The following is a 26,364-nucleotide window of genomic DNA, read 5'->3' on the forward strand; positions in this document are numbered from 1 at the left end:
GTGGGCAAAAGGGAGTCTGTATGATCATACTTGCTACAGACTTTTTCTTTGTTTCTAAATTTTGTCTTGTACTCTGTTGTGAGATATTTGCCAGTCCTACTTCTCAGTGTGGGCTAACTTGGCTGATGATCCTTTAGTTTCTGCAGAAGGAAAGAACTGACATTATTAGAGGAGTCACACCAACATCTTAAATTTCCCAGAAATCCTCAGGGATCCCTATTTCCTCCCAAGAAAAGTCCATACTGATTTACCTATAACACTTTTACTTAGTGGGACAATATTGATCCCAAGGAAGAAAAAGTGGTTTTTGACAGATGCAGGAAGCAGTTCTTTCTCCTTTTATGTTTACAGAACAGATGTACATATAGTACACAAACAGATGTATCTATGGTATTAAAATTTCATGGGACAGCAAGAGAATATTAGAAGGAAAATGTCTCTTGGGCCTCCCTGGTGGGGCAGCGGGTTGAGCACAGCACTGTGAAGCTCTCTGCAGCCTCAGCAGCATGGGTTCGATTCCCGGCCAGCCAGGGAGATACCCACATGGCATGGCAGACCTCTCCTGTAGCACCCGCTACTCCCCTCAGCATTGTATTTTGGTTGTCTGCCTGTTCTGCTCCCCGCTTTGTCTCTGGTGAATCCTCTTACCCTCCCAGTCTGGCCTATACCCCAGCTCTTGTATAAAAATAAATAAATCTTTTTAAAAAGTCTCTAAAAATGGCACCTTAGGAAAATGATAATGGGGAAAAAGTAGAAAAACACTACTTCAGAATGAAAGCCTTTACTGTCTATTCCCAACATGATTTTCTGTCCTCTTTTACTAAAGCTTTATGTCAGAGACTGAAAATTCTTTAGTTAATATAGATTCTGAAAATCATGAATTTTTTTGTGGAAATATTTACATGTTGGAATTAAAATAATAAATCTGTACTCTTCTATTACAGTAGAAACAATCTGGTATAAAGTTATGACCTAGTTTACACATCATCTTAGATTTCAGTGTCTGTGTAATTGACTCATTGGACAACTGACTTCCTATTTGCTAAATAATACTCAAGACTTTCACTTTACTAAATTTCAACAACCACTTCCAGGGCACATCACTATTCCATTTAGTTTTCAGCACTGGTCCATCACAGCAGGCATTTAACCCCACCTGTCTGTTCTATGCTCATACCTTGCCATTTTACCTGATTTCACCATACTCCTTGATTCTGACCGCCTGACTAACTCCCACTGTGTGATCCCTTAATTTTCTTCCAGGCTGTGACCTCCATCCAGTTTCCCTTCTTTTTTCTATCCAGGCTTGAACTCACTGAACTTCTACTTTATTTTCTCATCATCATTTTTGGTTAATATCATCCCATTTCTCTACCTTCCCAGTAAAGGACTAAAGGGAAGAGAGTCTGTGCAGGAAGATGGTTCTAGATAATTGCCACAATTGCTTTTTCTCCCCTGAGCCCAGGTGACTGTGTTCTGCTAAAACAAGTGTTCATAACATGCCTTTCTGTGGACAAATGACCAACAATAAAAAAAAAAAAAATTGTCCTCAACTATAGGTGCTATCCTGGGTCACTTGCGTATTTTATCAATTTTAGAATTAGCTTGCAACTTCTGTGGGGAAAAAAAAAAGGCGATTTAGATTTTGTGAGATTGCTTTAACTCTGAAGATGACATTTGGGAATATTTCCATGTTAAAAATAATTCCATCTTCAACTCCATAAAAACAGGATGTCTTCCCACTTATTTAAGCCTTGGTTCCTTTCAACAATGTTTTATAGTTTACGGAGTAGAAATTTAATACTTTTGTTGAATTTATTATTTTATTTTTCATGCTATTGTTACTGGAATTATTTTCTTGGTTCCATTTTTTTTATTTATTGCCAAGTATATATAAATGCAATTGATTTTTGTGCTTTAATCATGTATTCTGTTCAAATTTGATTAACTCATTAGCTACAATTTTCTGTAGATTTCTTGGAATTTTCTGTATTCAAGATCATGTCATCTGTGAGTCAAAAGTGTTATTACATCTTTTTTCTATCTGAATGCCCTTTTATCCATTTTTCTTTTACATTGGTATAGATAGAACCTCTAATCTTGAAAGTAGACATTCTTGTTATATTCCTGATCTTAGTAAAATGATCTATCTTAGCTCACTAAGTATGCTATTAGTCATGGAGTGTTCATTGGCAGACTTTAACAGGCTGGGAAAACCTGTTTTATTTCCAAATTTGAGTAAGTTTTTTCAGGAAATTATGTTAATTTTCTCAAATACTTTTTCTGCACCTATTGGGACTTTTTCCCCCCTCCATTTAATAAGCTATCACACATTGATTGTCACATATTAAGTCAATCTTGTGTTAATGGGATAAATTCCACTTCATCTCATGGTGTATTTTTTTTTATATGTTGTGGATTTGATTTGCCGATATATTAAACACTTAAAAATTTCTGCTCTCTGCTATATCATTCAGAATGATTGCTACTGTATTAAATTCTTAAATTGAGGATTTTTGCATCTGTATTCATTGAGGATTATTGATCTGTAGTTTTATTTTTCTTGTGATGTTTTGGTTTGATTTTGGTATCAGAGTAACAGTGTCTCATAGAATGTGTCCATTCATTTCTATCTTTTGGGAAGATTTGTGAATGAGTAATATTAATTTCTCTTTAAATATTTTGTAGAATTCACCAGTAAAGTAACTCAGTTCTGAACTTTTCTCTGAAATTGTTTTCATTACTAACCCAGTCTCTTTATTATGCCTATTCAGATTTTCTACTTCTTGGATTAGTTTTAGTAATTTGTTATCTACTTTTTGGCATATAATTCTTCATAGTATTCACATATAATCCCTTTTATTTTATAAATTAATAATATCCTATATTTTATCCCTAGCTTTAGTAATTTAGTAATTTTGTCTTTGTCATTCAATTGAAGATTTTGTCAATTTTGGTTTTTTCTACTTTTCATTTGATATCTGCTCTTATCTTTACTATCTTTCAGTTTGATTGCTGAAACTGAAAGTATGTTATTACTCATAGCATATTTTACTCCTTCAATTTACAATATGACTAGATTTTTTAAAATACATTTTTGGTATTTCTTCCTAATTACTGCTTTCATTCTATCCCATAATGTTTGATATGTCATGTTTTAGTTTTCAGTCCAGGAACAACATTTTTAAGCTCTAAAAGAAGATAATTTTCAAATCAGAATTCTTGGTACTCTGAAAATATTCCTAAAGGTAGAGCTAATATGACATTCTGGTAAAATCTCTTGCCCATATTTAAAAGAAACAGTGCTAAGTATTATTTTCTTTTCATCCCCACATATTTCTCAGGGAATCTTTCCCTCTGTCAAAATGCATATTGCTCTTAAAGATGAGGTATAGATGCTACCAGGTCATTGCCTAAGAGGTTAAATAAATCATTGTTTAAAAATCCTGTAATAAATAACCTTTATTAGAAAAAGAGTAAATTTAAATTTAGATACATGGTTGCATTATGAGCACTGTCTTGTTTGCATTTCTGAGACCTTAAATAATACATGCATTTATTTGTCTTTAACAGAGTTCATTTGAACATTCAACATTTGCATTTTACACAGTAAAATAAAATATAATTAATCAACATACATGCTTTCTGATTAAATGTGTGAAACTTCTAATAGGAAACATAAATTAGTCTTAAGTGCATTATTGAAGACCTAAGTTTATCTTTCATTCAGTGGAGCAGTAATCAGCTTTTCTTGTGGTGTTCTTGTGGTTTCATTTTCAGTATTTATCACAGTGAGTCAGAGCCCACAGATTCCAGAAGGAAGTTTATCCCCAGTTAATCCTCCTATATCTGAGCAGAAATAACCCCAAACTAACCTCTGTGACAGTCGCCTTTCATTATTACATCTTGAGCTAAATGTTGTCAATAAAAATCACAGTTAAATCAGGTTGACATTAACTGAGGGACTGAAGAATTGCTTTAGAGACATAATGTATTTGCTGTTTTATCAAGATGCTGTCAGATACCCAGGTGAGTCATTAAAGTGAAATTCTTTTTATTCACTCTGACAGAGTAAGAATAAGGGCAGTCCTGAATTCTATCCAGATCAAGACCCAGAATCTAAAGTAACAAAAATCCAATTCTGAATTAATTTAATAAGACTGGTCCTCAGAGAAATTTCTGGTAAAATCTCTCCTTTTACTTTCTTGAGGCATATTTGTATTTCCCCCAAATTCTCAGAACTATTGCATATAACTGTTTATCCCCACTTTTGTAGTAATTTATCTGGTATTATTAAAGAATCATACAGTCCTACATCTTTTATTTTCAGTCATTCACCCCACTTGGCTCCCATTAAATCTTACCAGCCCTAGGTCCCATTCTCTTCATCTTATGAGATAGATGATAGATAGCAAGCAAGGACTTTAGGACAAGACTTCAGTTTAAGAGTAGGATCTTCCACCGACTACCTGCATTTATAAGTGGACACAAATATAGTTACTTAATTCACAAGATGATTTTGAAAAATAGATAGCTCAAATGACATATTTTGTTAGTTAAAATATTACTTTTTTTACATCATCACCACGACAAATTGTACTATATTAGGTGTATACATAGCTCTTAAAATAGAATTAAGTTGGTAGAGTAGAAAATGTAAATTTCCCACCATTTTCCCTGAACGTTAGATATTGTGTGTCATATAGTAGAATCTTAATAAATAATTGGCAAACAAATAATTGTACATGGTAGGTCTCTCTTGTATCTATGACGATGCATGCTTGTAATTTTTAGGAATGTTTATCCTTTATCTATTATAGTATGCATGCCTAACCTTCCTTTCATCCCAAGTAATTGTCCCCATGGCTCTGCATACCTCTTAAGTCATATCTCATTCTTATTTCTCTGGCTGGAATATAAGCTCATTAAGGCAAACACTTTGTCCTTTTTTATATTATGTCATCAGAGCCTTAGAACAGTGTCAGGCCTAAAATAGTGTCAGACATACAAACAGTAACATAAAATTTGTCAAAGAAACAAATGGATGTTTTGTCAAAGAAACAAATGGGTGTTTTCTAATTCTGACCTTCAAATCTGCTTTGGGTTGTTTACCTTGGACTTTCCTTTCTCTGACTTTGTTTCATGTGTATTAGTTGCTTTTCTTCTTTACTATGATATACACTACTCTTATTCACTGTACTATACACCTTCTGAAATAGTTCTCTCTACCCTGATCCTATCCCAGCATCTAGAAACATAAGCCTTGTGCACGTGTATGATTTCTTTGTTTTGTTATTCTAATAAAACACTTTGTTTCCTACATCTCCCTGATTATAACAAACTATTTAGTTCATGCCCCAACAATTTATGGAAAGGAGATTTGGTATAGGACTATCTTTGTAAAAACCTTTCTTAGTATGAGGACAGATAGTTGCCACAACCCTGAACAAAGTGTCTTGCTACTGATTATTTGTGTTATTTCTCTAAAAGCAGGTGTTCTCAGTTATTACTATACATAAGAATCATGGGAGGGGGAAACCTTATAAAATAAGGATGCCTGGCCATAACCCCCATGTACACCTTGTAAGGTGAGACTCAGGCAGCATTCGAATCACCCTCCTAGGTTATTCGAACATGCATCGAGGGTTAACAACCACTGGTTTCTAAAGGGTGCAAGGCCATTCTGACTACCTCTCCAGTACCAGAAATTGCAAACTCAAAGTGTTAAGGCACAAGACAGAAGAAAAACCTAACCAAGGAATCTGAACAACTAGTAGGTAATGCCAAGTCCATGGTGGAAGTCATCACTTAACCCTAGTCAATTTCAAGTATGTGGGAATGTAGCCCATCGTTGCTAGATCTTCTAAATCATCAAGAAAAACCATTAATCATAATTTAAGATGAATTTACACAATTTGAAATGCTGGCAACCAAATAAGATTTCTTTAAAATACTCTGCTAAACAAAATATATCTTACATTGGAATCCAGTCATGAACCGATAATTTGCAGTTTTTATACCAGATGCTCTCCCATATCCTAAGAACTCCTTTCTGTATTCTTCACAAAGTCTGTAATAAATTCTTAGAAAGTTAGATTATCTTTTTACTATTCATCTATCTTCTAGGTGATATTTTGACGAAAATTGATTGGTATGATTAAAATAACTTTAAAGGGTCCTAAATTTTGTGATTAAGGTGTGAGATATTCAGATGACTTAAATTTTGAGCTATTGTCATTGTAAACATCACCCCATCTATTAATATGTATGAATACCTGAAGTATGCAAAGCACTGACAGGGTCTTTTGGAATACAGATAAGTGGCATAGTTCCTGCTGGATAAAAAAATATACTTAATGGAGATAGGACATAGACCCATAGGATTTTAATCAAAATATAACAGAAGTCATTTTTTAATCCTATGAGTCTGGCTTGATTTGCGTTTACATGTAGGAAGTAAACCATTTCACTGAAAAGGACATGGAGGCAATTGTGGAGTGCCTCAAATGGCTCACAGACGAGTTAAGTTTCCATCCTAGAGGCAGTGGTGAACAAGTGAAGGGACTTTGTATGCTTTTAATTTTTGTTTATATTTTTGGTTTGTCTCATAATTATTTTGAGTAGGAGGAGGTCATGATGAGCAGGCCACAATACATGAAGCAGATGGGATAATAGGAACCAGAGGAAGATGCCTTGTGACTAGGTCACAGTCAAGGCAGCAAACATAAAGGATGAGGACCTGGCCTGGGTAGTGGCATGAGGATGCGAAGGGAAGGGAAGGATCAGCAATGTTGACCCTGACTAGAGGGAAAGAAAGACCAGCCATTGTTCAGTAATCCCATACCATGGACTTAATTCTGTGTGGAGCACCTACATAGAATTGTCTTTTTACTTTAGACAGAATAAGACTGAAATGAGAGGGCACTTGAAGGGGATTCCACGCTAAAGTCAGATTGTAAAATTTGTCCTGTAGGGCCTTAGAGATCATCTGGTCTGTCATCCTCAATTTATAGATACAACTGTTTTCCTCAGTCATTAATATACTTTACAGGTGAGCCAGAATGGAGACCAGATTTCAATTTTTTTTTTCTCTTTACTACATTGTTACTTCATCCCAAACTTTCATATAAATGGGTTAGAAGATACAGGTAAGAAGACAAAAGTGAACAGGTGATAAAATGGTGTAGAGAGTAAGTTCTTGACCATTTGAAGGAAACAATGGGAGAGGGTGTCAGAAAAAAAAAAAAATCTCCAAAACCTTGATGCGAAGGTTGTACATAGGAGGAGATAAAAAGCAGTGGTAAACAGCAGTAGTGCCTACATCCCTCATCCCTTTTATCAGCCTAGTACAGATGTTGAGATAAGGATGCATAAGTAGAAACAAAGGGAAGAAAATTCAAAACAACATGAAAATGCCCTGTTCACTGCAAGATAGTAGAGGTAAAGAAAGGTGGTTGAGGGGAAATCTCACTGATTCAGGTAACAAGGAGGTGTGATTGGAGCTGTGTTTGGAGTGGTGCCTGCCTTATAAGTTTATATCATTGTAGGGTAAGGAAAAATGTCAGGCTTTTCTGCCCTCCCGCCATCAGGATAGATAATGGATCCTTGTCCTGAATGCATGCCTGATGGCGGGCACCTGGAATAGGGTGTGGGCATAGGTAGATGGGATTCACCTGGGCTGAGACTGGGCTTTTAAGGGCAGCATCACGGGGATGCCAGAAGAAGCCAAGAGAGAAGTAAGAGAAGCAGAAGATGAGAGAAGGCCAGAGAGCCCAGATAGAATGAAGACTTGCTGGGAGCTGGGAGGCCTACCAGCCTCCCGGCCCCCCAACACCCTTACCTGCTGTGTACCAGGTAAATCCCAATAAAAAGACCTGCAAAAAAGCACTAAGGACTCTGATTCCTCCTTTACCCAGTCTGCTGGATCAGAAAACCTGCACTGTGTCCAGTCCTGACCCTACAATTGGCGTAGTTGGCAATCATGTAAATATATAAACATTCTCTCCTAAACAAAACTCTGGCATCGTTGAGTTAACACAATGGCCTGGGGTAGTGTCTATATGAGACATAACCTGAATGTTTAAATGAATAGATGTTCTAAGGAAAATGAACATCTATACAATTGAGTCGCCCCTCCTTTAGTCAAGCATCTGATGTTATATAAACAATCCCCATGGAAGGGTCCCTGAATTATCTTAAGCTGTGCCAAAAGGTAAAATGAAATTACCCTCCCCATCCCAAATTGGTCATCAGTCACCCATGTAATAAGAAATAGAAGGACAAAAATGCTTTCTGTGCCTCTCCATTCTTCTTCCATTCAAGTTCATAATACTTCTTTTACTCAGGGTAAAGCACAACTATTGATGTATTCAGTAGGGCACAACCAAAAAGTCACTTCTTTCCTACCACTGCCAGGCAAACACCCTGCTGACCAAATTTTCCCCACCCCAGATGAAATTTTATTTGGTTGCCATAGTTACCCCCCTCTTATAAGTTTCCAGGGTTATGTTTTATTTGACCTCCACTCTCACATCCTAATTAATATGTCTCTATTCCATAGTGGGGCCTGCTTCAGATTCAAAAACTCACAACTAGTAAGGAACAAGGAATTTTCTTTCTTCTATCTTCTTTATTCTACCTTCTCCCCCCGTTGTTTCTGACCTGGCTTGGGTCTAGGAGAGAGATTGAAAGGATAAGAACTGACTCTCACAGTGATGCCTCAGTGACCATGTGGCTTTGGGAACTTCTTTATTATTATTTTAATTTTATATATTTTTTACATTTTTCATTTTTGCAGAATGTATGTATTTTCTTCTTGGTTATAGTCCCCATACAATTCCCACCCCCTCTTGTTTTGATCCTCCCCACCCCCCCGCCAAGAGTGTGTCTCTGGTTTCTAGCTGCTTGTTGATTTTGATTTTTACTTTATTATAATTAGTCTTTTTTCTGGTCCCTTATTTAGGTTTTCTAAATTCCCACTATGCGTGAGACCATCTGGTATTTTTTCTTTTTCTTTCTGGCTTATTTTGCTGAGCATGATCCCTTCCAGCTCCATCCATGTTGCTGCAAATTGCATCAGTTTATCTTTTTGATTGCCAAGTAATATTCCATTGTGTATTTGTACCACATCTTCTTGATTCAGTCATCTGTTTTGGGGCATTTGGGTTGTTTCCATAGCTTGGCTATTATAAATAGTGCTGCTATAAACATAGGGGTGCAGGTGCCCTTTTGAATTAATGTTTCTATGTCCTCTGGGTAAATACCTAGGAGTGGAACTGCTGGATCATATGGAAGCTCCATCTTCAGTAGGTTGAGGAATCTCCACACAGCTCTCTGTAGTGGTTGGACCAGTTTGCACTCCCACCAGCAGTGCAGGAGTGTTCCTTTTTCTCCACATCCTCACCAACATTTGTTGTAACCAGTCTTTTTTTATATGTGCCATTCTCACTGGTGTAAGATGGTATCTCATTGTAGTTTTGATTTGCATTTCCCTGATTACAAGTGATGCTGAACATTTTTTCATATGCCTGTTGACCATTTGCATTTCTTCTTTGGAGAAGTTTCTTTCACCTCTTCTGCCTGTTTTTTGACTGGATTATATACTTTGTTTTTGTTGAGTCTCACAAGCTCTTTGTAGATTTTTGTGATCAGTCCTTTTTCATTAGTGTTGTATGCAAAAAATTTCTCCCAATCAGTGGGGTGTCTCTTTGTTTCAGTTGCTGTCTCTTTTGCTGTTCAGAGGACCTTCTGGAAGTGGCAAATATTGAAATGTTCTTATTCTCAGAGAGCTCCTGTGGGCTCCTCATATCTTCTTACTCTGGCGACCTCCATTTGGAGTTCCTAGAGAACAGTTCCTCTTCACACTGGTTTCTAGCAGGTTCCTCCACACAGACTCTCTTTTGGGGTTCGTTCACTATATAGGAAACTACATTTTTCTCAGGATAAGCCGGCCAACTCCCTTCTGTTGGGTTCAGGTCTGGCACATGGGAAACCCGCATCTTTGTAGAACTACAGCTCTCTCCCGAAGCAGATGGCCACCTCCCACCTTTATGGTAAAGCATGAGTCATGTTCCAGGCTCTTTACCCCCCAAATTGCAAGAAATTCATAACAACTCTTTAACTAGTTCTCTAATACCTCCTACATTTGGAAAAGGGAAACAAATAACATTAACAGTTGTATCCCAAAGAATCCCTTCTCACTTAACTACACAATCTGAAGTTGCTGAAAATGGATGCTAGCTGAATCAATTCTCTGCATTTTATCGTGACACTACCGCCCATTAAGGTTTAGGACATTTGAATCCATTGCATTGTACTAGACCAAAATATAGAGAGATTTCTTTAAGTTTAATTAAAAGTCAAATTATATATGGGAGTTTCCTCTTCCCACCTATTCCTTCCTGCTATTCTGTGCCCCACAAGCTTTGAGACCCAGGGATTACAACATAAAAATGCAAGCAATTATATGCCCAGGAGATTCTGACAGCAGAGGGGGTTATGGTGAATAACTAAATCAAGATGTTTGAACTATTCTTTCCTGATGATTTGCTCATTTAGTTCATTCTACTAGACTCTTTGGCTAGTTTTCCTAAACAACAAAGTTAGTTTGACCTACAGAGTGTGGAGCACAAAAAACTGGCATTTTGAGGTCAGGAAAATGATCAATTTCTTCTTGTATATTCTTTGCCAAGCTGTTCTCACTTTAATTTTTAAACTTGTGTGAAATTCAAAGAACACAGAGTCCTGAGTCGTTTACACTTGGGCCATCATAAAAAGGCAGCTTTCTCAGAAAAGAATATTGGCTATTTTCCAGACTCCCAGAAAGCTGTTTATGGGATCTTTTAAACCATTCTCCTTTAAGCCAAAGAGGGAAATTAAATTTGGTCAAGGGTGAATGAACTGCCCAAGATATGAATTGCTTCTAACAGAGACAGAGTTCAAGGAATCTTAAAACTTCCCAATTTCAGGGAAGAAAAATGTAAATCCCACCCACCCATTTATCATGGAAGAGACTTTAAATGACTTGCAACATAGTGAGGAAAAAAAAATTTTTTAAAGATTTATTTATTTATACATACAAGAACAGGGGCACGGGCCAGAGGTGCGAGCAGTGAGGATCCACCAGAGCGGGGAACAGAACAGGCAGACTGATGAAATACACTGCTGAGGGGAGCAGCGTGCGAGACAGGAGAGCTCTGCTGCGCCATGTGGATTGCTCCCTGGCCAGCTGGGGATTGAATTTGTGCTTCAGAGGCTGCGGATAGCTTCATAGGTTGTGTCTTAACCCCTTGTGCCACCAGGGAGGCCCAGGAAAATTTTCTTAATAGACCCATCTTGATGAATTGTGAATTTTTACAGAAAACATTTAGGGGCTTTATGCCTTCTTACAAAATGGAATAAAGGTGCCATCTGACAAGAATAGTATGATGGTGCTTTTTTAAATAGCTCTGTTTTAAAACAAATGATGTTTGGGACATGATATGATAATTTAAAAATTATAAACTATTTTACACAAATGTAGAGAATAGTATATAAGGTTTGCACAATAGTATGGTATATTAAGATTTACTCATAATGCTCATCTTTTTAAAAAACATGTATGTGTACATAAATACGTGTATACACACACATATATAATAAAAGACATAGTACGTACTGCTTTTCCTCCTGCCAAGGAAGTAAATGCTATACTGAATTTGGTGTTGATCACTTTCAGAAGCTTGCTTTTGATAAATATATACCTACTATATATATCACTAAACATGTTTTAAAATACAGGTTTTATTATTATTCGGGATGGTGAGGGCATCAGGAGACAACTGCTATTGAAAAGAGAGTTTAATCAAATTATCCAAGGATGTCTTTTTACATCCTGTCTAATGCAGTATTAGAGATTCTGTCTAATGCAGTGTTAGAGATTCTAGTTAGACCAATCAGAACAAGAAATAAAAGAAATCTAAGTAAGTAAAGAAGTAAAACTATATTTGCAAATGATATAACACTCTATATGGAAAATTTTATAAAGCAATCCAAAGACACAATCACAGGCTTTTTGTTGCTACCTCTAGAACTCTGTGTAGTCACCTGAGGGTCTGCAAAGCCTCTGGATGTCAAAGCATCAAAAATACACAATTTATACATAATAAGACTTAATTTTGTGTATTGAGCTCTCTAAGTATACATACAGTACTAGATATAGACATACAGAGAGAGATCACCAACTTTTTTTCCTCAACTTAATGCTTTGGATTTTCTCCAGATTCTTGCATGCAGCTCTACTCGGTTCCTTTTCACTATTTTACAATTTGGCATTGTGTCATATACCACCGTTATTATTTATTCATTCTCATTTATAAGCATTTATTTCCAGTGTTGTACTACTACAAAAGATATTGATGAATCTTTTTACCAGTCTCCAGGTGCACATGTGCAGAAGGACATGGAATAACTGGTTCAAACGCATTTGTGTCTTTCACTTTTAACACCTATTGCCAAATGGCTGTTCTAAGTACCTGTAGCAAATTTCCCTGCCATTTAGAGAGTAGAAAATGTCCTATTGTTCTGCTTCCTCATCACCACTGATCCTGTATGATTTCCCTTTTAATGTTTGCCAATATGATGGCATGTAATGATATGTAATTATGTTGAAATTTGCATTTTCCTGATTACTAGTGAGGCTGAACATCTTTTCATATGTTTATTGGCTATTTGCATTTTCTCTTATAGATATGTTGATATCTATTGCCAATTTTTCTACTGAGTGGAACTGAGTTGTTTTAGATGCTAACACTTTGTTGGTTGTGTGTGTTGCAAATATCTTTCTCCTTTCTATTGCTTCTCACTTCCTTTGTGTATCTTTGAATTACAGAAATTTCAAGTTAAATAGTCAAATTTATAAACTTTTCAACTTTAATGTGAATTTTCTTATGTTCTTTAAAAAAGCAATCTTCTGAGCAGAATGTTATATTGTTCTAAAGCTCATTTTTCAAAAGCTTATTTTTCCCATTTAGGGCTTTTGAAAGCCTAAAATTGAGATTTTAATATGGTAATAAGCAAAGACCTTATGTCACTTTTGTCCCCACAAGGATAATTTCGTCATCCCTTATTCAGCAGTATCTTTCTCCAGTGACCTTAATTCTACCTGATCATTGTCTTTTGTTGATCTGTTTCTTTGCTGTTTACTCTTATATTGGTCTGTTTTTAAATCCCTGTCAATATTTCAGCATTATAATCACTGCATCTTTATAAAAACTTTATTGCCCCAGCATGCCCATTCCCTCAATCTTGTTTTACTTCTTCAAAGAGTTTTGCCTATTGTTGGAAACTTGTTCTTCCCTGTAAATATTAATTCAGTCAGTTTCCTTTCACACAATACCAAACCAAACACTCTTGCATCTTAGACAGTCTTGCTGTTCTAGGGCAGCCCCGATATAAAATAAAACGGGTTGCCTGGCTGTGGGTTCTCACCTGCCCGCTGAAAAAGGACTTATTAATACTCCACTACAGGCACACACAAAAGGTTACTAAAAGGTTTATTTACAAGGGAAAAGGGAAAAAGGAAATGTACAACTCAGGGAGAAAATAGGGAAATAAAGTCTTTAATGCGTCCTACCCGATCCGCCAACCTGGAAACCCAAAGGCACTCTCAGAGCTGGCTGGACTCTGAGAGCTGGCGGAGAGCCAAAAATGGGGGACCCCCCTCCAAAGCCCACATGTCTGGCTTTATACCCACCTGGCTGCTTAACCCCACCCTCAGGTCCCAGCCACCTTCCCTTTGGTGGTGATGGGATTTGGAGTGGGAGGGTGGAGTCCACAAAGCCTGTATGGAAATAGCTTTAGGACATCCTTTTCCCCCTAACAATACCTTGAATTTATTAATGTGGATGAAAAGGGTAACTTCATAATACTGAAACTTCCTATTTACAAGTAAGCTATTTTTGTTTGGAGTTTCTTTTTAATGTCTTTCACTTAAGTTTTATTTTCTATAAATGCCTCTTTTTCCCAAATTTATATTACATAAATTTAGTGGTCATTGAAATTGATATGACTTTAAAATGATATATGAATAGATAGTTTTGTGCACTTATTATATACCTGGCTACCTTACAAGACTTTTAGTTCTAATAGCTGTTACTTGCTATCTATAGATAATGACAATTTTTAATATCAGTAATTCTGATCTGTCTTTTCCCTTTTCTTTTTCTGTGTAAGGGGCTTCTAGCACAATATTAAATTGAAGAGATTGCAGCAGGCATCCTTACTTTATTCTTAACTTTAAAAGGAATGTATCTAATATGTCATCATTGAGTTAGATGTTGTCTGTAGTGTTTGACAGACTTTACCCCTGTTAGATTAAGAATATTATTAATTTTTCCCTTATTTCTCAAAAAGTGTTATCATAAATGGGGAATTTTTATCAAATATGTTGTCTGTTCCTATTTAAAAAATAATGTAGGTTTCCTCTTTTAAAGTGAAATTTTCTTCAGTAGTGTTATCATATTTAGCAAACCTTTTAATTGTAGGACAAACCCAAACGATAATGATGCATTATTTGTTTAGACTTTGTTGGATATACATTATCACTATACTATTTCACTTTTTTCATTTACATTATTGTTATTGGCCTAAATATCCATTCTTTTATTGCCCCTCTGTTTTTGATACCAGTGTTCCACAAGTGATTATATTTGTTATACTAACCCACAAACTGAGTTGAAGAGGATTCTTTTTTTTTTTGATAGTCTCTGGAACAATTTGTATACAATTGGATTTTAAATTACCTTAAAGAGGTAGAATTTGCTCCTAAAATCATATGATGCCAACCTTATTTTTTGGTGGATAATTTTTAAATTATTAATCCAGTCAGTTTTTCTATATTTTTCTAAGTCAGTTTCTATAAGAATATGCTTCTATGAAAATTATCCAAAGAAAGTGCATTTTTTCAAATCTAATGTTAAAAAATTGTTCTTACAGTTTTTTTTTTTTTTTATTTTTATAGAGGCATGCTTTATTTATTTGTTTGCTGGTTTGTTTGTTTGTTTTGTTTATACATGCACTGGGTACAGTCAGAAGCGCGGGAGGGCGAGAGAATTCACCAGAGCCAGAGCGGGGAGCAGAGCAGGCAGAAGGACCGAAGTACACTGCTGAGGGGAGCAGCGGGCGGCAGGAGAGGTCTGCGCGCCATGTGGGACCCTCCTCTGGTGGCCGGGGAGCAGCCGGGGATCGAACCGGCGCCGCAGAGGCCGCGCGCAGCTTCGCAATCCAGCGCTCAACCGCTGCGCCACCGGGGAGGCCCGTGTTCTTACAGTTTTTTAACTGAAAGCTTGATAATCTGTAGCTAAGTGCCATTTTTCAAACCTCTTAAATTAGGATTTTCTGTCAATTATTACAAAAATAGCCAGATATTTTTGTTCTTTTAATCTTTCCAACACATTATTTTGTTGATCCTCCCTATTGTTTTTAATTCATTTCTATACTTCACATTTTTTCCTACTCTCCTTAAGGCAAACTTAAAGTTAGCAATGTATTTTAAAGTTAACTGGATAGACTCATTTACTTTATTTTACCTAACATCATCCTTTATACCCTTTGACCTTTTGGCCTGGTCTCCCTCTTTACCTTAGAAGCATCACTTCATTTGTTAGTGCCCATTCATTTACATAGGCATTTTCTTTGTTGAATCATCTGCTATGCAAGTGTCCAATATTTGTCGTCGTCATCCTGACTTGGCTTTACTGCACATGATTTCTTTGAACATCCATCTCCTTTCCTCAAAATTGAATAGTGTTTCATTGTGTGGATGTGTCACATCGTCTCGATCTAACCCTCTATCAGTGAGACTTAGGTTTTTTCATGTCCTAACTTGTATAAATAATGCAGCAATGAACATTATAGAGCCTGCAATATTTTATTTGATGGTTTCATGTCCTTTGGAGACAATAGAAACTAAAGTGTGGGATTGCTGGGTCATGTGGTTTTTCCATTTTCACATTTTTTAAGGCAAATCTGGATCGCTTTCCAAACTAACTCTAAGTTACATTCCCACCAACAGTGTAATAGAGTTCCTTTTTCTCAGTATCCTTTGTCACACTTCTTGTTTGGGGTCCTCTTAATAAGTGCTATTCAAGGGTGTGAGATATCTCATTGTGGTTTTGACTTGCATGTTCCTTGTTTTCAGTAATGATGTATATTTTCCATGTTTGTTGGTCTTCTTGATATTCTTTGATGAACTGTTCAGATTTGCTGCCAATTCGTTAATTAGGTTGTTGCTCATTAAAGTGAACCTATGAAAAATAGTTTCAAAGTTTAAGTGATAAATGGTTTTCTTCAACATTCAAATAAGTACTTTTTTTTTATAATGATCAGTTTGGTGTTAAAGTTATGGCAGGAGTGCTTGAAACTATCACAATAAACCTTACAATACTGTAAGAAAGCTCATTAATCATATCAATAAACTTATGGAGAAACAACCTTATAGTTGTGAAATTGTAAAATAAAAAGTAGAATAGATTAAATTTTAAATGTGTATTTCAAATTACAATGTGTAGCTGAGTGTTCGTGAACACATCCCTATTTTACCAGTGTTTCCTATGAAACTACTTTTGCGTTTATATCTTAAGTTCTAACCAGAAATAGCATAAAGAAATAGTGACTTTATAGTTTTCTGTTTCCAGTCTGTTCTTTAGCTAGTTTGTGTTGGAAACTTGTCATTGGCATCTTTTGTTTCCTTTTTTGATAGAATAAAATTATAAAGATATTTTATGTAGCAGTTCAGCTGTACATTGTTTATTTTCATTCTTTGACCATGTGTAAATTTAAAAGATGGCTTCTCTGGGTATCGATTTGGTTTTGACTTACCAAATATGTGTACATTTCCTGGAGGTGGAAAGAATTGTCTTCTATTACTTACTTCTAAGTAATATAATTGCATCACTTTCAAAGAAAATAAATTTTTTTATACTTATTACATAGATTAATTTTCCAACTATTGTGAAAACCTACCTTATTGAATAAGAAATGCTAATTTCTTTGTTCCTTGTGTTGTTTTGCTTCCCCTGAATTTTCTTATTCTCTAAAGGAATTCCTTTGCCAAAACTTACTCAGCTAATTAAATTTGTCTAAAGTGCCTTTATTTTGCTCTCACCTGTGATGATAGTTTTTGGGTTATAGGATTCTAAATTGAGTAATTTTCCCTAATAATTTCAAAGATACTTTTACAAAGTTTTCTGAATTTTTTTCCAAAGACTTTTTTCTCTCTGCATTTCAAATAATTTCTTTTACATCTCTACAGTTTTAATTGACAAGTGTAGATTTACTTTTGTTCCTCTTCCTTGAACAGAGACTCAGAATCTTTCATAAATTATGAAACAAAGATGTTCCCTCATTGGAAATTGCTTGCCCTCCATTTTCTGTACCTATGTTCTAGAATGCATATTAGATAGATGGACAGACAGAAATGCATATTGCATTCTCCCATGTCTTACTTCATCAATTTGGTATCAATTTGGCATCAAAATACAAAATATTGAATTACCTAGTTCATTAATTCCCTACAAGGATATTTTGGTTTCTGTTTCATCTCTTAGAATTCTGGTTCGCTGGGACACACTTAGGGTTCCATCTGATACTCAGTTGGTTCACTTTGGGCACCTAAGGATTTCTCTTATAAACTATGCATTTAAAACAATATTTGTCAGATTTTATAGAAGCTTTCCAAATCATTTTTAGTGGAAATATTATCAGATGAGTAATTAATAACATTTTAGGAAATTGAAGTCATACATTCAATCTTCAAAAAGGATTTAACTATGTTAACAAGTTTGAACCACTTAATACAGGCATTAAAAGTTTTAGAAAATGTGCCTGCTACTAGCATTGAATCAAATCAAAAAGGGCCACTAAGAAGTCATTTATCCAAGATTTCACTATTTGTACATCTCACTGTTACCTCAAAATTTCAATTCTCTTGAAAATATTAGACAATTTGAGGAAAGCAGGTTTATTTGCTTTGTTTTCATCATTCTTCTGCCTTGTGATAAAAAGAAACAAAATGAATTTGTATAATAACTAAGGTTAAGTACAATTAAATGAGTATGAGCTAACCTTGATTCTTCAGATAGGCATTCTTGAGGTAGATACTCTCCCAGATCCATCACACCTAATGCTAAATTACATTGCTTTTATTTAAATCACTTACCAAAGACTATTCTTTCAGTATGATATAACAGTTTTGCAGCCCAGGTTCAAAATGTGCCCATTCTTTTCCTTCTTTCCTGTATATATTTATGTAGTTTGGATTTTTTTCTCATTTTAATCCTGTGTAATGGTCATAATGATTACATCCACTTTATCTTGCAACTGTTTTCTGGCAGTCCAAAGTTTTCAGTTAGACCTTCCCAAGAATGTAAACTCCAGAGCAAGAACAACACACCAGAGTTGGTCCACGTGACAGCCAAATGTTAACAAAGTGAACATAAAAGATCTGTTTGGATGAATAATCACTTTGTCTGAAACAATGTCCTTAGTACCAACAGATAAGCAAATGGAGCAATGAAGGTTTGTGAAACTATTCAAATCCTTAGTGTTTAATTCCCACCAACAGACTGCCTTGTGGAAGGAAGGATTAAAATGGAAAGAAAACCAAATCCCTACTAATCAATTACAAAACAACAGAAAGCCAGAGGGAAAAAGCCATGGTCACTTGTAATTCTAGCTTCAAGTATAGAACTTTCACACTGTTTAATAGCCATCCACTCAATCATTCAAGAAACATCTGAGTACTTGTAATGTACCAGGCACTGCTCTAGGCAATATAGTATATAGCTATAGACACAGAAATTTCTGCCCTCATGGAGTTTGCATTCTAGTTATGGTAAGCAACAAGTACAGTACAAACATAGATACATAGAATTATACCAGAAGTACTATAAAGAAAAACTTAAGCAGGAAAAGGAATTGGAGGCAAATTTGAAATTATTTTAAATAGGATGGTCGAGGAAATTCTCACTGAGAAAGTGACATTTGAGTAAACAACAGGCTGAAGAAGCAATCCAGGAAGAAACTTGGTGTGTCCAAGGAATAGCAGGAAAGAACTGTGACAAGAATAGGGATGAGAAAAGGGGTGGAGGTTAGTACGTTTCTGGGAAGGGGCAGCTGGGAGTTTTTGTGAGCTCAGTAGGCTACTGTGTACAGTCTCAATCATTCCCTAAAATAAGGAACCATTGGCAGGAATCTAGAAGCAGATGTGTGACAGATATTTAAAGTTGAAAAAAGTGGAAGTGACTGAGGCTAAGAGGAGCCTTTTTTAGATGGGAGAAATAATGGCATTTTTGTTCACTAATGAGCAGGATACAGCAGAAAAGCAAAAATAGGCAGATGAAATTTATGGACTAAAGGTACAAATTGCTATAGTGATTACCTCGATTAGAAGAGTGAGGAAGAGATGGTGAGGACTGTTCTGTCATGACCCTAGACAGGTAACAGGAGAGAAGTTGGTGTGGATGAGTCCAGGTGCAGAGGCATTTGTGACAGAGCCATGTGAGCTCGAGGAAGCTATTTTCTGTTAGGATCAATTTCTCTGTCGGGAATAGGGAAGGATGACAATAAGGGGGAGGCATTGAGGGGTGCAATAGAGAAAGAGCCTCACATAGGGCTGCAGGAGACAACATGAAGTACTGTGACAAGAAAGTTCATACTCCAGTTCTGCCACGTATTAGTCATATGACCTGGATGTTTTCTTACCTCCCTAAACCTCAGTATCCTTATGCAAAATGGAGACAACAACAGTGCCAACACCACTACTTTGTGGTGTGGCTAAAGAGACATCATGTGAAGCAATCATAACCATCACTAAGTGACAAGCATTTAATATATGTTGGCTGTTAGCTAATATGCATCAGGTATTCAATTACTTATCAATAAATGGGTAGGTTGTGATATTTTATCTGCATTCTCTTTTTCAGGAGGTTTGTCCTCACCAAACTTCAAGTGATCCCCAAAGGAGCATTTTCAGGATTTGTGGACCTGGAGAAAATGTATGTACCTAACCCCCAACAATGCTGCGAGTGATGATATCTCAAAGAGGCAGCAGCCTCCGATTATGTCTAGCTTGATGCTTTCTCTTGTTTAGAAACCAGTCTGCACCTCCTCTAATTTTATCCATACTACTATTTAGGAAATAACAATAAGGAAATCTTTCAGAATGTGGCTGCTTGAAATGAATATACGGTCAATCTTAACAATGCTCATTTTTTTTTTTTTTAAATAAGGTGTTGCTCCCAAAGCACCTATGAGTTGAATTTTTGTAAACCAAAGCCTGATCCTTTGCTCACATTAATTATTTTTCAGGATACCTTCTGTTGTCTTGATTAATTTTTAATTGATAGTTCTAGACTTCTTGTTCATATACTGACAAATGGTAATTGATACAGAAACACTTAAAAGTATTGGTTAAGTTTACAGCACTCATGGATATTTTCTTTGAAACTATCCTTCATGAGTGCAAATATTCAAATATTCACTTTTCATTGGTTTAGTTGAATAAAAGAGTATAACCAAATAGGATTTTCTCAAAGCGGGGGTACAGGAATAAGAAGCTGAAGAAATTCTCCCATACTTAAGGTAAGTTTTTTTTTCTCTGAAATATCTTGTGCCGAGGACATGTGTTCTGTGCATTGGAGTCATCAATTTGGAATTTAAATGCCAGTAAATAGATTATTTATTAATTCCCTAGATTATATGCATTTTTGAAGCCCCATAAATTTTCCTTTTGGTTCTTTGAACCCTTCTTTAGGAAGAACACTAGCTGAGGTCTAAGGAAGTGGTAGAGACTCATTGATGGAACACAGACCAGAGAAAAGAGGCTGCAGGTTTTAGCAATTAAGCCACCTGCCTGGAGGGTGGCAGAATCCTGGGTTTGAGTGTTTCTTTTAATGCAAATTTCCTGCATAACCTTGGTTAAGTCCCTTATCTATCAGGGTCTTATTTTCTTATCCATGTATTAAGAGAATTTGAAAGGGGGAGATCCTTCTGTGATCTCAAATTTCTTAATGCAAGTATCCCCCTGTTAGATGAGAGTCCAGTGTAAGACTTCAGTCTTCAAAGTGTACCTTCCTAGGAATATTCAACACTCACAGGAATTGGGAGGAGGGGACACTCGCCAAGGAAAACAGAGCAACAATAGAGTTGGAGAGCTTTGAGTTCAAGATGTATCCTGAATGGATCAGCCATGGCCCTGATAAGTACCATAGCCCCAATACGATTGTATAGAAATTACCCTCAAGACAGGCATGCCAGATATCCCAAATAATCCTCCTTAATCTAATTAAATCTAGCAAATGTGACTGAGTCCTCATTGGATATCCAAAGAGACAATCTTGTAGCAATAAAAATGGTTGGGCTGAACTGATAGAGCAGTAATTCCAGGGACACAGCAACTGGCTCAGAAACTCCTGATTTTCCTCAGACACAGCTTACCCATTTCTACCTCATGTCTTTATTAACTATCAATAGATTTAACTGACATCGTGAGATACTAAAAGTGAAACCAATCTTATTTTTCAATACTCTTTTGATCCTAAGGCCTCGAAAATATTCCTTAGTAGAGTGTGACTCAACTGAACTCTGAAGAGACTACCCTTCAATCCCTCTGCTCACCTTCCTCCATTGTCACGCCTTCTATTCTTGGGCACTGATAAGTTTCATCTTGTTCTTCTAGTTTTTATTAAGTTTTCCGAACATCATAAGTAAATGGCTTCCTCTCTATAAATCATAGTCTTTTATTCATTCTGCATATGTGGCCAGGTTCACATAACCTTTTTATAAAAGGAATAAAAGTTTTCTGTATAAATTCTGCCTGCCTTCCATTTACCTTCCTCTCCTTCCCATCATTACCCACTCTTTTCAAAGAGCAGCCTGCATTTACTACCCCTCATCCTTTTGGCTCAATTGCTTCTCAGCTTGCCCACTTGGCTACAAATTCTTTAACATGATTAAATTATTCTATTAAAGGTCCCCATCATACCATAACTGCCAGGTCTAATGAATTCTACTTTGTCTCCTTAGTACTTAACCTATATCTAGCTTTTGATTTCAGTGACTAATCTTCTGATTCTTCTCAATACTCTTTCCCTTTCTAATTTCTATACACCCACCTCCCTGCCCTCGTAACCTTTCAGACTGTTCCATAACCTGTTCTCTTTATCTTGTTCCTCAGATGCTTAACAAAACTTTATCTATTCCAGTGCTCTATTTTTTATAGTCACACTCCCAAATCATTATTCCAAAATCATAATTCATCAAATAATGCCTTACTACCGGGACTCTAAAACTCTTAGCAGCAACTCCCAACTCTCTTCTGAGGCCGTTATTGTTGCTTGGAAAGAGAGAGACTTCTGAACACCTACAATTTAGTAAACTGAAAGTTATCTCAAATTCAGTATATCCAAACTTCAAACTCATTATCTTCATCCTTAAATTTGTCATCTTCCTGTATTGCCCAGTGAATAACATCACCATCTGTCAGTCTTCCAAACAAGAAAATTCAAAGTCTCTCATAACTCAAACACCTTATAAATCTTTTCTCTCCAAGTGTTTTTCCAAGATCATTGATTTCCCCTCAAAAATATTTCTGGAATCCAGCCCTCCTCTCACTTTTGCTGCCATACCTATCCCAACCCCAATCTCTTAGAGACCCTCATTGCTTAGATCTCTGGCAAATAAATCAAAGCCCATTATACCAATCATATGCACTGTGTAACTCACTTTCAGCAGGTAGAACAAACTTCCATTTCTCAAGCACCAGATAAATGTGGCTTATTTAGAATGTGATGGCTGGTTCTTTGATTTGATTCTCTGTGTGCCATGCCCTATTCATAGTTGCAGGTGAATGAACAAAATGTGGTTTACCCTGGTCTACATAGATGTTGTCCTTCTGTTTTAATACTACTAGGTAGACTCCTGCTTGTCCTCCAGGAGCCAGCAGGAATGTTTGCTTTTCTGTCATGTCTAACTGCCAGTGGATCCAAGCCACAATGATGTGTTCACAGCATTAATAGCACATTTATTAGATTGCATGGAGAATTTACAGGTTATTCCAGAGCCTTGCTTGTTCTTTCAGGGAGGAGTATACCTTACTTTGTGTTAAAGTAAAACACCAAGTCCTATTGTTTTTATCTCTTTACTAGAGCTCTAATCTCTCCATGTAGCTCCTTCTCCAGTTACCATAATCTTCCACTGGATAACCTCAGTAGTCTTCTGCCTGTGCTGCCTCATCCTCTAGCATGCTCCCCTCGTGCCCACCCTTCTCTATACAGCAGTCAGTGATGGCTGCCAAGTTCATATCTACTCATGCCGCCTTCCAACCCCTGTCCTGCCACTAAAACACACACACACACACACACTCTCTCTCTCTCTCTCTCTCTCTCTCACTCATTCCATCCCTACCATTGCTCTGAACATAAAACAGAAACTAGACCTCTTCCATTCTCTCCCTTGTTCTACTAGTTTGTCTTATGCTGCCCATGATAAGCCTTGGCCCATGCTATTCCTACTAACCAGCCTGTCCTTTCTAATCTGCCATTTCATCAGCTCCTCCTCATCCTTAAGATTCCCACACCAGTGTCACTTATCTAGGAAACCCTTTCTGGCCTCCCCAACTAGAAAATCCCCTACTGTCTACCCTTTCATGTTATCCTTCCTCTCTATGAGGCAGCTATCATTTTAATAACTTTAACTTCTCTCTATGATAACTTAATGAATTTCTAATTCTTCTATAGGGCTTTAAGTGACATGAACACAAGGATATGTTTTTACTCACTATTGGGTAGACGGTGCCTTGCAAAGATTTAGCTACATACAGAAAATACATGAATACTAGAAATATAATTATTTGGGAAAATAAGACATCCAGATATGTAAGGAAAATACTAAATAACAGGATAAGGATAAATAATGTGGGTGTTGATAGGCACATAAACACGGGCTGTGAAACTACTGTGATCTAGGCAGTTACACAGTTATAATTTAAAATATAAAGCAGGAGAAAAAAGCACAAGGTAATATGCTCAAAATAAATGATAAAAACATTGCATTTTCTTTGGACTCTTTCTGTTGTGAGAGGCAAAAGAAAATAAACCTCATACAGGCTTAAGGAAAAGAAGGGGATTTAATGGCTCATTTAACCTGATGGTCAGAAAGAAAGAGTGGCTTTAGAAACCGCTCTATTCAGGTTCAATGTCATTAACTCTGACTCCCTCCCTCTCTGAGGTCTGCCTTCCATTATGTTGGTTTCAGCCCTTAGCCCTAGCCCCTGGTGGCAATGGCAGCAGAAGCCTTGCCTTCACGCATCTTAAGTTGTATGCAGATGGAAGGAATTGACATTTTTCTTGCTCAGTCCATAGATGTCTAAAGATTTAGTCTCACTTGATTAGATTAAGCAACCATCCCTGGATCGGCTGTGCACCTAAGAGTGTGATATTTAAATTGCTTGGCCTGGGTCATGGGTTCTATTCTTATAGTTGAAAACACCTACCCCAGCCACATGAACTTCAAGTGGAGAAGGGAGACAGACAGACAGACAGACAGATACACACACACACAGGTCTTTGCTAGAAAAAAACAAAAGGCTAGATGCTGATAGTTAAATAACTAATGTCCACAATTAAAATTGATCCTATTGTCATTCAGAAGAGAAAGTTCCTCAACTACCTAGGCCACAGAAACTAATACTGGAAGGATGGGTAGGAGCTGCACTGGCAGTTTTTGATATTATATGATGTTCATGACAATTACTGTCACATAGTTAAATTTATTGAGGTCTTACTGTGTGTTAGGCAGTGACTGGAGCTTGTTACAGTCATCATTTCTTTTTAACTGCCCCCAGTTTTATTCAAGGTATCATCATTAGGGTCACTACAGGTGAGGAAACAGACTTTGAGATCAAATTCCCTGTCCACAGTAGCACAGTGGACAAGTGATAGGAGACATTGCAGAACAGAATTTACCTCCAGTTGGGTGGAACCAGATTTTTTAAGAGATTCTAGTTTCACCCATTTTTACTTTCTTGTCTTAGATGGTCCCTCACATTGAAGAAATACATTAACCTCTCTGAGTCTCACTTACCTCATCTGTAAAATGATAAGGTCTATTTCACAGGGTTGTCAAGGCCCTTAAATACTTAATTTCAGTGTTGACACTATATGGATATTTGATTAATTTTATTCTTCCTCCTCCATCCTGTTAGAGTGATAGAAAGAATTCATAACTTCCCCCAACTAATGTCAGTTCTTCTTCATTCGTTAACCCAGCCGAACCCAGCCCCATCTGTTTCTATAGGAAGTCAACAAGGAAAGGAGCCTTTTTGGTAGAACACAGAACAGGAGTTTCTCCATTAGAAATGGAATGGCCCGGGCCTCCCCGGTGGCGCAGCGGTTGAGCGCTGGGTTGCGAAGCTGCGCGCGGCCTCTGCGGCGCCGGTTCGATCCCCGGCTGCTCCCCGGCCACCGGAGGAGGGTCCCACATGGCGCGCAGACCTCTCCTGCCGCCCGCTGCTCCCCTCAGCAGTGTACTTCGGTCCTTCTGCCTGCTCTGCTCCCCGCTCTGGCTCTGGTGAATTCTCTCACCCTCCCGCGCTTCTGACTGTACCCAGTGCATGTATAAACAAAACAAACAAAGAAACCAGCAAAACAAATAAATAAAGCATGCCTCAAAAAAAAAAAAAAAAAAAAAAAAAAAAAAAAAAAGAAATGGAATGGCCCATGTTTATCACCTTAGCTTTAAGCAGCATCACCTCCTATCCTCATTACATTAGGACTGGCTAGGAGAAAAGGAAATCATTAAACTCTCTGCAATGTGAAGTGGCTTTGCAAAGTGCACTGTAAACTGTTTACATTGTCTTTAATTACTTTGGAGCCATATGTCAGCTTGGTATAAAGTGTGAAGATTACACTGAATAGGGTGGGGGGAGTAGGTGACAATGTGGTGATTTATGGTAACCAGAAAAATTATGTATGGAAATGAGTGCAATTTAAAAACACATCTACATGCTATTATAACACTGGAGGGGGAAGAAAAGTCAGTTTATAACAAAATATCTTTGAAAATAGGAGCATGATGAATATGTAAATGAGACCAATCAACATCAGCTGAGATATGGTGTATGCAGATGAGACGGCAATGAGCCAAAATGTGAAACAGTTCCCAAACCATAAATATGAACCATATAAAATTCATTTGAAATATTCATGATAACATAAGGACAAAAAATATAATCAAATGATTTATTTGCATATAAAAATGAGAACAGTAGTCTGACACTCCAGCCTCCACTCCCAAATCATTGGGGGAAGGAAAGTTAACTTAGCACAG

At 36.8% G+C, this 26,364-nt stretch overlaps 1 protein-coding gene across 2 annotated transcripts in view; it reads left to right on the plus strand.

The window, feature by feature from the left end:
* Nucleotides 1-26,364, plus strand: part of FSHR (follicle stimulating hormone receptor) — a 161,413-nt gene that overhangs the window by 51,721 nt on the left and 83,328 nt on the right. For both annotated transcript variants that reach the window (XM_037528083.2, XM_037528084.2), the window contains exon 2: nt 19,962-20,033. In XM_037528083.2, the coding sequence (XP_037383980.1) occupies nt 19,962-20,033 (72 nt within the window). The remainder of the gene's footprint in view (nt 1-19,961; nt 20,034-26,364) is intronic.

This window comes from Talpa occidentalis, unplaced genomic scaffold, assembly GCF_014898055.3.
Source record: "Talpa occidentalis isolate TD23 unplaced genomic scaffold, MPIMG_talOcc4v2.1 talOcc4.5, whole genome shotgun sequence".
Lineage (NCBI taxonomy): Eukaryota > Metazoa > Chordata > Mammalia > Eulipotyphla > Talpidae > Talpa > Talpa occidentalis.